The 12,372-nt window shown below is 54.9% G+C and overlaps 1 protein-coding gene across 1 annotated transcript in view; it reads right to left on the bottom strand.

The window, feature by feature from the left end:
- Positions 1 to 12,372, bottom strand: part of LPHN1 (latrophilin 1) — a 49,874-nt gene that overhangs the window by 18,699 nt on the left and 18,803 nt on the right. Inside the window, exons 2-4 of the mRNA XM_010855512.1 lie at positions 12,172 to 12,334; positions 7,537 to 7,750; positions 2,584 to 2,693 (exon numbers count right to left, since the gene is read on the bottom strand). Of these exons, the coding sequence (XP_010853814.1) occupies positions 2,584 to 2,693; positions 7,537 to 7,750; positions 12,172 to 12,241 (394 nt within the window). The 5' untranslated portion in view covers positions 12,242 to 12,334. The remainder of the gene's footprint in view (positions 1 to 2,583; positions 2,694 to 7,536; positions 7,751 to 12,171; positions 12,335 to 12,372) is intronic.

Genomic DNA, 12,372 nt, shown 5'->3' with positions numbered 1-12,372 from the left:
GGGCTGCCCAGGCTGTGCCCCCTCCAGGCTCTGGGCCCCCCGGCCCCTTAGGAACCTCTGACCTGGGCCTCGCTCTCCTGCCACCTGTCTGCCGGGAGGGGCAGTGTCTGACTCCCTTCCCAGCGCCTCTCCCAGAGCCTGGTACACAGGAGGTGCTCAGAGTCTGGGGCTAAGTGAGTGCCAGGCCTCCCTGTTTGGTGGCCTGGCTTCCATCACCCTTGGAATGCCAGCCCTCTTCTTCTGGGACCAGGAGTTAGCCCAGGCCCCCAGATACATCCTCCGTGTCAGTGAGTGTGAGAATGTGTGTGTGTGCATGCACACCCAAGCGCGCGTGCCTCTGCCTCTCCCAGGGCTCAAGGTAGCTCTCTCCCATCAGACTGGGGGCTGCCCATTCCCTGAGCCCTCCTGGTCTCTGTGGGTCATGCCCTCCCACCCACACTCGGAGGTTCAGCTCTAGGAAGTCTCTACACCTCTTCCCTACTTCTGTACCTGCATAGTATCCACTCATTTGTTTTGTTTTTTTTTTTCCCACTTGCTTTTGCACGCCACTTGGACCAAGAGATTTTTTCCCCCCCTGCTTTTTATCTGCCTGGTCTCAGGAGAAACTGGGCTTGTCAGCTGGTGTTAGTTTTATTTTTGATTACCAATAGCAATAATAATTGGTAAAAGTCATGGTGAGTGGTCAAAAGAAAAGCAACGACTACTAAGTGCTCAGCGCTTATTAGGCGCCAGGAAGCGAGCTAAGCACCCCTCTGGCAGCGTTTCGAGAATCCTGTCTATAAATGAGGAAACAGGTTCAATGAAGTGAAGCAACACGACTTCAATGAAGTGAAGTAAACAGAACGGGTGTAGTTTCCTTCACATCTCCCGCTGGGGGTGCAGAGAGAGCTCTTTACCCACGTTCTCCGGAGTCCTGGCAGCATCTCAGAGGTGTTTGATCCCCTCCCAGCATCACAGAGGGAGGTGTAGGCTCAGCTGGATTGAAAGGGCACCCAAACCATTACTGAGCACATCCCGAACCAGGCTTGGGTCTGGGCGCTGGGGAGGGGGTTGAAGATGAGGTCTCTGCCCTGTGGGGGGAGTTTACATCCAGCACTTTGCCACCACGACTGGGCTCTGTGGCGGGCCCTGGGCTGGGCGCCTTGCACACATGACCTCCCAGACTCTTGCCTTCTTCTGCAGCGGCCCAGAGAAATTTAAGTCATTTGCTCCAGTTTCCGAGCCAGAAAACCCAAGGGCCAGGGCTGAACCTCGAACCCAGTCTAGATTTTTCCACTGTGCTGTGCTCCCCAACTCCTGTCCCCCTTCCCCTGCTGCCCCAGCCCACAGGGGGTGGGCAGTGTCCCCAGTGCTGTGGGGAGGCTTCAAGGATCAGATGGGCGTCCCCCTCAGGTGGTGACTGGAGGCCTCGGTCGCTGAAAGGAAAGGGTAAGGAGTAAAAGAAGAAAGCTATGGAAGCACATGAGGCTCTTATCTCCCCCAGCACATCTGCGGTCACCTGCGAGGAGAAATCAAAGGTTGGGGGGAAGGCTGGGGTGGGAGGGGAGACGAGAGAGAGTCACAGGGCCTCCTGCTCCCCCGCCCCTGCCCCCCACACTCAAGACACCCTGGTGGCCCTGCCTCCTCCCCCCTCTGCCCAGAGGGCCCTACCTCCAGGTTGGCTACATGAAGCTGGGGGTGGAGAGGAGGGAATGGATGATGAGGAGGGGTTGGGGGAGCATGAGGGCTGGAAAGAAGGGCCATGTTAAGGGTGGGGTGCTGAGGAGGAGAGACCCTGTTGATGGTTTGCTTCCTTTAGTTGGGTGCAAGAATGGAAGGCCCCTGGCTCCCCAGATCACCTTCCTCAGGATGCCTGGGTACCACCCTCAGTCCAACATGGCAGCACTTCCTGTGCAGAAAGGAAGTACTGGAATGCTAACAGGCAAACCAACCAAGAGTTAAGAATCTGTGGAAGCTGCCCCTAGCCCTTCACATGAGATCTGCTGCCAGGCCTCAGAGGATGACCTGCTTGTCTATGGGTAGCTTCCAGGATTGGGAAGGGGCAAGAGTGGGGGCCTGTGAGGAGTGAGAAGGATAAGAGAAAGGAGAGGGAGCTGAGAGGAAGTGGGGTTAGAGGGAAGAGCATGTGTGTAAGAGGTGGTCAGGAAGGGAAGGGATGTGGGAAGAGCAGGGGAGGAGGAATTAGACGGCAGTGAGGTCAAGGTCCGGGGAGAGGAGAGATAATAAGTGTGCCAAGTGGAGTATTTGGGTGTGGCCTTGAAGTGTATAAATAAGCCAAGGGCAGGTGAAGAAGCAGGGTGAGCAGGCCAGAGTAACAGGAGCTGGAGAAGGTGCCCAGTGGATGGGGACAGAGTCAAGGGTGGGGGTGGGGGTGGGGCAGACAGCGGTGTGGACAAGGGAGCCAGAGCAAAGAGAATCTGTGAGGGGGGAGCGGGTCCAGCCATCCCTGTGTTCCTGGCCCAGCTGGGCCTTGTGTGTGTGTGTATGTGTGTGTATGTGTGTGTGTGTGTTCAAGGTGTCTCCTCCTCACTTGCTTCTGGGAGGGGGAAGGGCCCATGTCGCGTGAGGAACAAGATGACTCACTGTAGGGGACACAGTCGTACTGCACCTCCAGGTACTTGTAGGTCCCAGGGCAGGGGTCCGGAAAGGCGTCGGAGCCAGCGACCACCACACACTGGGTGCGGTTGTTACACCTGTGGAGGAGAGATGGGGGGTTGGGAAAAGACGAGCCTGGAACTGGGCGGGGGAGGCCCAGGCTCAGGAGAGGAAGGGACATCTCCACTTGGGGAAGGAACCACGGTGACCATGCCAGGGGCCATATGTGGATGTTGTTTTCTGCCTCCTGTCTGCTCTCTCCTTCCAGATAGGAGTCTTCTATTCTCAGGCCTGGCACAGCAGGAAGCTCAAGGCTATGCCAGAGGGGTCACTCCATAAAATGTTTTTCCAGTCACCCTTCATCACTTTCCTCCTGAGTGTCACCTGTGCCATTATGTCTCTTTTTTTCCCATAAATTGACCATAAAACCTGTCCTTTGTTCAATAAGATGTGAAGCCATACATACAAGGTGGTATCTTTGTGAACACTGATGAAATGCTCAGTGCTTGCCACCTCATACCACGTCTTGACACGTCCCACCTTTTGGACAGAGCTGCCGCAAGGCTCTGCAGCCAGAGAGGGGCAGAGTCGTCCCTTCATGCTGAAACCATCCTCGGTTCCCCATGCGGAACTCCCCCAAGTCCCTGTCAACTTCTCAGGAGTCTGGCTACCACGCGATGGGAAGTCTACTTAGCAACAACAAAAAGATGTTTCTTCTCTGCTGTCTATACCCACGGTCAAGGTCTCTGTTTCCTGGAGCAGCTGAGTCTTGGCTGCGCAGGACAGCACCTTGACTGTAGGTGTGAAAGAAGTGGTTTGGTTGTGGGGGGGCTTCCTGACAGGTATGAGGCAGAGGGGGCTCCTGCGTCTTCACTTCAATCCTGCTCTTAACCAATGAGTGCTTAACTCATGAGCATCTGCTCGTACCCACACTCCTCACCTCCCCTTTTCAAAAATATAACACTGATGGGAGGTGGGAGGGAGGGTCAAGAGGGAGAGGACATATGTATACGTATGGCTGATGCGTGTCGACGTATGGCAGAACCAACACAATACTGTAAAGCAATTATCCTTCAATTAAAAATATATAAATTTAGAAATATATATAACACTGAGCTCAGATGGTTAAACAGAGACTTTGTTACCTATGACCCAAAGAACTGAAAGCAGGTCCGTTCATCTCCTGCAACACTGAAGGTGTATTTGTGTACAACTGCTTGTATGTGAATGTTCACAGCAGCATCATTCACACAACCACCAAAAGGTAGAGACAACCCACGGGCGAATGAGTGGATAAATGGAGCACAGCTTACCCACACAGTGGAGCATTATTCGGCCATAAAAAGGAAGGAAGCGCTAATACTACACCATGGATGAGCCCTGAAAACATCATGCTCAGTGAGAGAAGCCAGCCTGAGGCCACGTGTTTCACAGTTCTATTTATATGAAATGTCCAAAACAGGCAAATCCAGAGACAGAAAGTAGATTAGTGGTTGCCAGGGACTCAGGGGAGGGGAGGGGGGTGGGGAGTGACTGCTCAGGGTGATGGAGTTTCCTTTTGAGGTGATGAAAATATTCTGGAACTTGACAGAGGCAGAGATTGCACAATATCGTGAATGTAATTAATGCCACTGAACTGTTCACTTTAAAATGGTGCATCTTTTGTTATGTGGATTTCGCCTCTATGAAAACAAAAAGAAAAACACAGAAATGCTGGCCTTCCTGGAAAAACCACATGTCCAGCCTCCCCTGCTGGGAAGTGCCTGTGACTTGAGTTCTAACCCAGAAGGTGAGAGTGGGTATGATGTAGCCTTTAAGGGAGTGGCCCCGGGGTGGAAGTAGGGGGCGGGGTTTCAGTACTCAGATAGAAGCAGGTGCTGAGGGTCTTTTCAGTTCTGATCCTGTTTGTGAGCTAAGTCCCTTTAGTTGTGTTCGACTGTTTACAATCCTATGGACTGTAACCCACCAGGCTCCCCTGTCCATGGGACTCTCCAGGCAAGAATACGGGAGTGGGTAGCCATGCCCTCCTCCAGGGGATTTTCCCAACCCAGGGACAGACCCTGTGTCTCTTACATCTGCATTGGCAGGCAGGTTCATTACCACTAGCCTCACCTAGGAAGCCGATCCTGTTTAGGCCACTGTACTTACCCAAGGGTGTCTCTGTCAGAGTCACAGAGCTGGACCCTGAACTAACGTAGAGTCTCCACATGTGACGACAGTGGGGGCAGTGGCCTCATCACGTTCGCTTGGCCCCAGTGACCGAACTACTGTGTCCCCCACCCCTCTGCCCCAGAATTGAGACCCCATGGGCGTCGGAAACTAGGCGAGTTTCTGTGCAAGCAACTTGGGGAGATGGCGAAAACCACCATAGACCCTGAGGCTGGTCCGAGTAAAGTGGGCAGGGAGGATCTGGAGAGGCAGTGGGTAGGAGAAAAGGGAGGCTGGACTGGGATGGTCCATGCAGGGGTGTTGGGAGATGGAAATTAGGGAAGAGGGAGAAGATTGCTTCAGGGAAATAGTTTTTTGTTTTCTGTGTGTTTTGCCACACCGCTGGACCTTATTTCTCTGTGCTAAGTTGCTTCGGTTGTGTCTTACTCTATGTGACCCTATGGACTATAACCCACCAAGCTCCTCTGTCCATGGGGATTCTCCAGGCAATAATACTGGAGTGGGTTGCCATTCCCCTCTCCAGGGATCTTCCCGACCCAGAGACTGAACCCAGGTCTCCTGCACTGCAGGCAGATTCTTTAACGTCTGAGCTACCAGGGAAGTCCCCAAAGAATACTGGAGTGGGTTGCCGTGCCCTCCTCCAGGGGATCTTCCCAACCCAGGGATCGAACCCATGTCTCTTATGTCTCCTGCATTGGCTGGTGGGTTCTTTACCACTAGCACCACCTGCGAAGCCCCTGACTAGGGATCAAACCCATGCCCACTGCAGTGGAAGCTCAGAGCCTTAACCACTGGACCACCAGGGAAGTCCTGAGAGTAGATGTTTGAGAAAGAAATGGTGGAAGTGAGAGGGTGATGTGGTTCCAGCCCGCCCCACCTACCTGAGCCACTTGACCATGCCCATTCCCTGCCCGGAGCTCTCAGAAGGCTTCTGGAAGCCCCATCCAGTGAGGGATTCTAGAATCCCCGAGGAGCTGTGGAGCTGGCCCCAGGCCTCCCCTTTTCCAGTTTTCTGCTCAGGGTCCTGGAGTGAACCCTGCTCTCTCTCAGGCATTTGGCAAAAATTCAGTGAGCGCCTGTGGGGTAGCTAGCTGTGGACATGGTGGAGACAGACAGCACTCTGTGGGGCTGACAGCCCAGGGAGGGAAGACGTAAAAGAGACATGATAAAGAGGCAATACAGCCAATGAACTGTGGGCAGAAGTCAAGACTAGGAGAGAGAGAGACAGAGAAGGGGCTGGGAAGTGGGGCAGGGGCACTGTGATTTTAGAGTGTGGTCAGGTAGACCTCATTAAGAGGCTAGTCAGGCAAAAAAAAAAAAAAAAATCCCTGAATGGGGGACTTCTCTGGCAGTCCAGTGGTTAAGACTCTGTGCTTTTAATGCAGTGCGGGGGGCATGGGTTCAATTCCTGGTCAAGGAAATAAGATCCCACGTGCTAGTAGCGGGGTGCAGCAAAAAACCATAATTCAAATGAAAGAACCTGAGTAAGGGGAGGGAGGAGTCACGCGGGTTTCGGGGAAGAGGATTCCAGACAGGGGGAACAGCCAGCACAAAGGTCCTGAGGGAGCCCCTAGCAGAAGGTGGGTGATGAGTCTAAGGAGTGGCCAGGTAACTGAAATCCAGTGAGGAGGAGCCTGGAGAAGGTGAGGACTAGAGAGGACGCTGCAGAGTGTCCAGGGCCTTGTGGACCTGAGGAGGACTTAGGCCTTTTGCTCTGAGTGAGGTGGGCACCAAGGAGGGATCTGATAGGAGGGCAGAACCTGACTCAAGTGCTCACAAGCGCTCTCTGGCTGCTATGGCGGGAACAGACTATAGCAGGCAGGCAAGAGAAAGCAAGGAGAGGGGGCAGAGCATGCGTGGAAACAGCAGCAATCAATCTGGGTTAAAAAAAATTTTTTTTTTAATCTGGCTGCACTGGGTCTTCACTGCTGTGTGCTAGCTTTCTCTAGTTGCGGCGACGGGTGCTACTCTCTAGCTGTGGGGCTCGGGCTTCTCATTGCGGTGGCTTCTCTTGTTCCAGAGCACAGGCTCTAGGTGCACGGGCTTCAGTAGTTGTGGCACATGGGTTCAGCAGTTGTGGCACATGGGCTCAGCAGTTGTGGCACACACCATCAGTTGCCCTGTGGCATGTAGGATCTTCCCGGACCAGGGATTGAACCCATGTCCCCTGCATTGGCAGGCGGACTCTTAACCACTGGACCACCAGGGAAGTCCTAAATCTGGGTAAAATCTGAAGGAAGGGCTGACGAGCTGTAGGTGGTCTGGCTTGAGTGTGTAGCTTTGTACACCTCCCACCCCCCACTCAAACACACACTTACAGAAAGGAACAGTCTTCACACTCACTCACTCCCTCACATTCTCACACACCTCTCTCTGACACAAGCACATAACCTTCTGCCGTCCATGTTTAATGTCACCTCCTCAGGGAAGCCCTCTGGGCTGTCCCTCAGCTCCTCTGACACAGCCCCCTGTCCTGCCCTGGCCCTTACCCTGCAAGCCCCTGCTAATCTTAGGATGAGCGTCTGGAGGCAACGGGCTTTTGGCGAAGGGTACGGCTTGGGGAGGTGACAGGCTGGCAGGGGGTGGGCTGGGTCTTACTGGCTGTTTGCGTGGCACCTAGCCCCTAGTAGCTGCTCAGGAAATATGTGTCGAATGCCCACAAGGAAGGGTGAAGGGGAACAGGGTGTGCTGGCCATGGGGCGCGCAGAGGACAGGCACCTTATTTGGGGCCCCTCGGGACTGCTGTCACCCCTTCCTCCTGGAGCCCCTCACCTCTGGGACATGATCTTGAAGGCATCTGGCAGGTAGCACTGCACGTTCTCCATCTGGAAAGGGTCGGCGTCGCAGATCTTGTCATCTGTGCGCCCATAGTTGGCATTCTCCACCATGATGACGTCGCTGCCCGGGCACCGCAGCTCGATGGGGTAGCCTTCACATGCCAGCTCCCGGCGCATCAGCCCAAATGGGAGCCCAGCCCGGCTCAGGCCTGCAGGGAGAAGAGGGAGGGAGTCGGTCACCACCAGGCCCAGGAGGGGTGGGACAGAATCCCACTGAAGAGGCTCCACCTCCAGCTTGACTGTATCGGCCTGCAGGCTGTATGAACCTCAGTTTACTCATCTGTGAAATGGGCTTCTCGGTGTGCCCACTTGTGTAGTAAGGCCATTAGCCCAGCCCAAGAAGAGTCTGGCTCCTGGGACGTGTCCTATGAGCCCTTCTAGTGTCCTTTGTGAGAAGAGTGTCTTTACTTGGGGGCCTGGAGCCATGCCAGGATAGCCTGTGTGAACTGTTAATGGGTTAAATCAGGTCTTCCCCCCTCCACCAATTCAGATTCTGAAATCAAGCCCTAAGCCCCAGTATCTTAGAACAGCGGTCCCCAACCTTTTTGGTACCAGGGACTGGTTTCATGGAAGACAATTTTTTCCATGGACGGGGTATGGGGACGATTGTTTTCGGATGTTTCTCATAAGCAGCGCGCAATCTAGACCCCTTGAATGCACAGTTCACAGTAGCGTTCACGCTCCTGTGAGAATATTAATGCCACCGCTGATCTGATAGGAGGTGGAGCTCAGGCGGTAATGCAAATGATGCAGAGCAGCTGTAAATACAGATAAAGCTTCATTTGCTGGCCCACCACTCACCTCCTGCTCTGCAGCCTGATTCCGAATAGACCATGGATCACTACTGGTCTGCAGCCCAGGAAAGGGACCCCTGCCTTAGAATACGAGCAGATTTAGAGATAGCATCTTTACCGAGGTACTCAAGTTAAAATGAGGCCACTAAGGTGGGCCCTAATCCAACATGAGTGCCGAGGAATTGAAGCTTTCAAACTGGTGTTGGAGAAGACTCTCGTGAGTTCCTGGGACAGCAAGGAGATCAAACCAGTCAATCCTAAAGGAAATCAACCCTGAATGCTCATTGGAAGGACTGAGGTTGAAGCTGCAGCTCCAATACTTTGGCCACCTGATGCGAAGAACTGACTCACTGGAAAAGACCCTGACACTGGGAAAGATTGAAGGCAGGAGGAGAAGGGGTTGACAGAGGATGCCATGGTTGGATGGCATCACCAACTCGATGGACATGAGTTTGAGCAAACTCCGGGAGATGGTGAAGGATAGGGAAGCCCGGTGTGCTTCAATCCATAGGGTTGCAAATAGTCGGATGTGACTGAACGACTGAACAACAACAACAAATCCAATATGAATGGTGTTCTTATAAAAAGAGGAAATTTGGACCCAGAGGCACACAAAGAAGGAAGATGACATGGAGATGCAGGGAGGAAGATGATGACCACCTATGAGCCAAGGAGAAGGGCCTGGAATAGACTCTTCCCCGGTGGCCTTCAGAAGGAACCAATCTTGCCGACACCTTGATCTTGGACGTCTGGCCTCTAGAACTGGGAGGGAATACCTTTCTGTGGCTTCAGCCCCTCAGTCTGTGGCACTTGGTCACGACGGTCCTAGCAAACTATTAAATATAGTTCACTAACAATGCGGTTTCAGGTAGGCGTTTTGGGTGATGTATCAGCTGACCTCTTGAGGGGCTGGAGATTGAGGCCAGCCATGTCTATGTGACTGAGCCTCAGTAAAGACTCTGGACACCAAAGCTCAGAAGAGCTTCCCTGGTTAGCAGTATAACATGCGTGGTGTGGCTCATCATTGCCTAGAGAGTTCCCGCTGTCTGAGACTGCACTGGGAGGGAACCACCTGCACAGAACCTTCCCGAAGTTGCCCCATGCCCCTCCTCTCCTGGCTGATTTTCATCTGTATCAGTTCACTGTAGTCAACGATGTTGTTGTTTAGTCACTACGTCATGTCTAAATCTTTTGTGACCCCATGGACTGTAGCCTGCCAAACTCCTGTTTGTGGGATTTCCCAGCCAAGAATCCTGGAGTGGGCTGCCATTTCCTTCTGCAGGGGATCTTCCCAACCACAGAATCGAACCTGGGTCTCCTGCATTGGCAGGAGGAATCTTTACCATCTGAGCCACCAGTAATCAACTATAACCGCAAGGGACGGTCTTCCCTTGTGGCTCAGTGGCAAAGTCTGGTGGGCTACAGTCCATGGGGTCCCCAAAGAGCCAGACACGACTGAGCGAGTAAACAACAATAATGGTGCTTGTGAATTTCATGAATCCTTCAGGCAAATCATCAAAGCTGAGAGTGGCCTGGGGCACTTCTCTAACTTGGCACCACCCCCACCCACAGAGCAGGGAGGGTGTATTAGGGAATGTCCTCACGTTCTGGAAGAAACCACAGAGCCTGACTTTGCTACTTCCCAGCTGACAGGCCAGGTGGGTCCTTTGGGCCAGGGTTCCTCCCAGTGTGGCCCTGGGCATATCCACACTGTGTTCAGAGTGCAGATTCTGAGTGCCCCTAGACCCAGACCTGCTGATCCCGAATCTCGGGGGTGAAACCAGGAGCCCCCGAATGGGTACACCCACCCGTGATTCCCATGCACACTCTCGTCTGGATAGCTGCTGCTGGCGCCTCACCAGGCCTGTTTCTGGATCTGTAAAATGGGCAAACCACAGCCCAGGGATGTACTGGGAGGCTTCTGTGCTAGAAGATGTTCTGGAAGGAGGTGCTGTGGACAGCGAGGGCATCCCAGGGAGGGGGCCCTGGCTTTCACTTGGGAAACTTCCTAGGGTTGCCATGACAATGGAAGAACTTGCCATGGGAGTGCCTGGCTCTTGGAGGGGCTACATTGTCACATGTCAGCTCCCTTCCTGTGCCTTTCAGGGACTGCAAGCTGGGACTCAGGAGCCCGGTGGTTAGGGTTTAAATCCCAGTGCAGCCATTCCCTGGCTGGTGGCTTCACGTAGTCACTGACCACCCCAGTGCCCTTACTTCCTACTCTAGGGAGCCAACAACGCCTACCTCACGGGCCTCTGCTGAGGGGTGCAGAACTGGTCCGCAGTGAGCAGACAGGCCCCTGATTACTACTGTCAGGAGGATGATTAAGGCAGCTCGTCTCTGTGGGACAGAGCGGGCTCAGCACCATCCACGCCTGCCGGGGCAGCCACCTTCTTGCACACTGGTCCCAGCCAGGCCTATGCCAGGGGTCCGAGGGAAGCAGGGATACACAGCAGGGTCCCAAGCCACCAACATGGAGACTGTCACTGGTGGATGGAGAGAAAGTCCCAGTGTGCGTTGGCAGCAGAGACAGACGGACCCCCTGTGTTGTGATCTAGTCCCTCTGATGCCAGCTGGGGGCCCAACAGGGTTGGCAGCCAGGCCCTCAGGGTTTTTTGGGGTGAGTTGAGTCCCACTTGGGGAAAAGTTTTACATGTGTTCCTCCAGCGCCATCTGCTCCCACGTCTAATTTTAGTCCTTCCTGGGTCTGGGAAGGAGGCTGGGGGTGGAGGGCTGGCTCAGATGGGTCTGGGGGTGGAAGCAGCCCCACCCGGCCCCACTGGGGCTGTAGGGCAGGACCTGGACGGGCAAAGAACACGGGTGCTGTGGGATTGGAGGGTGCCAGCTGGCCGGAGCAGTGCCAAGGCCTGGTGGCATGGCTGAATGATGCCCCCTCCACCTTTGAGGCTCTCTGTGAGAGGGAGCGCTGGTGAGCAGGGCTCACCACCAGCGGCCTCCAGACAGGGCTGGGAAGAGTGGGGCCGGGGGCAGCCCCAGGGCGAGGGTGAGGCCGGCAGGCCTCCTCTCTCTGCTTCTCATCCCGCGCTGCCCTTGCCCCCGCCTGGGCCCACCGTAGGGACAGTAATTGAGTAATCGGGCGAGGGTGGGCGGGTAGGCTCCGGGCACTAATTGTGGCGTGTTCGGGATCCAGGGCCGGCATAGGGCCGAGCCGGATAATTAGTTGTTTTTAAATAAACGTCAGCGGGCATGCTTTAATTAAGCCTTCTTCCCAGCGAGAGCCTCGGAGATGTAATCACAGAGAGACACACACACACAGGAGACAGAAGAGCCTCACCAGGAAGGCCTGTCCTGGTCCTGGAAGCCACAGCCCAAATCCCAGGCCCTAGGACCCCTGGCGGGACGAGCCCTGGAGCTCTGGGTTGGGGGTGAGGGGCTGATTTGGGGACCCCTTGAATCAGGGTATCTGATCACCAAGTCTTTCTCTGCTCTGGGTCTGCCAGACTTAGGCTGGGTGGGGGCCTGATTCTCTTAACAAGGGATCAGGAGGTTGTGGTGGTTGAGTCACTAAGTCATGTCCGACTCTTTTGCGACCCTCCGGACCGTAGCCTACCAGGCTCCTCTGTCTATGGGATTCTCCAGGCAAAAAGTGGGTTCCCATGCCCTCCTCCAGGGGAATCTTCCCAATCCGGGGATTGAACCCAGGTCTCCTGCACTGGCAGGCAGGTTCTTTACCGCTGAGCCACCAGGGGAGCCCTGGTCAGGGGTATTTCGGGGTTTCATCCCCTCTACCCTGCCTCGGCCCCCTCAACACCTACCTTGGGTGGCTGAGGTGACGAGGATGGCTGTGACGCAGAGACTCCAGAGCGCGGCGGCCAGGCGGGCCATGGCGGCGGCCAGGGGTGCGTTCTCCGCTCAGTGGGCTGTGCAGGGGGCCTCGCCCTGCATCACCAGGTGGGCACCACGGCCTGGTCCACCAGCCTGTGGAGGACAGGGACAGTGAGGCGGGGGGCGGGGGG

The sequence above is a fragment of the Bison bison genome, unplaced genomic scaffold (assembly GCF_000754665.1).
Source record: "Bison bison bison isolate TAMUID 2011002044 unplaced genomic scaffold, Bison_UMD1.0 scf7180017864365, whole genome shotgun sequence".
In the NCBI taxonomy this organism is placed as follows: domain Eukaryota; kingdom Metazoa; phylum Chordata; class Mammalia; order Artiodactyla; family Bovidae; genus Bison; species Bison bison.
This window is presented reverse-complemented; position numbering and strand designations above follow the sequence as displayed.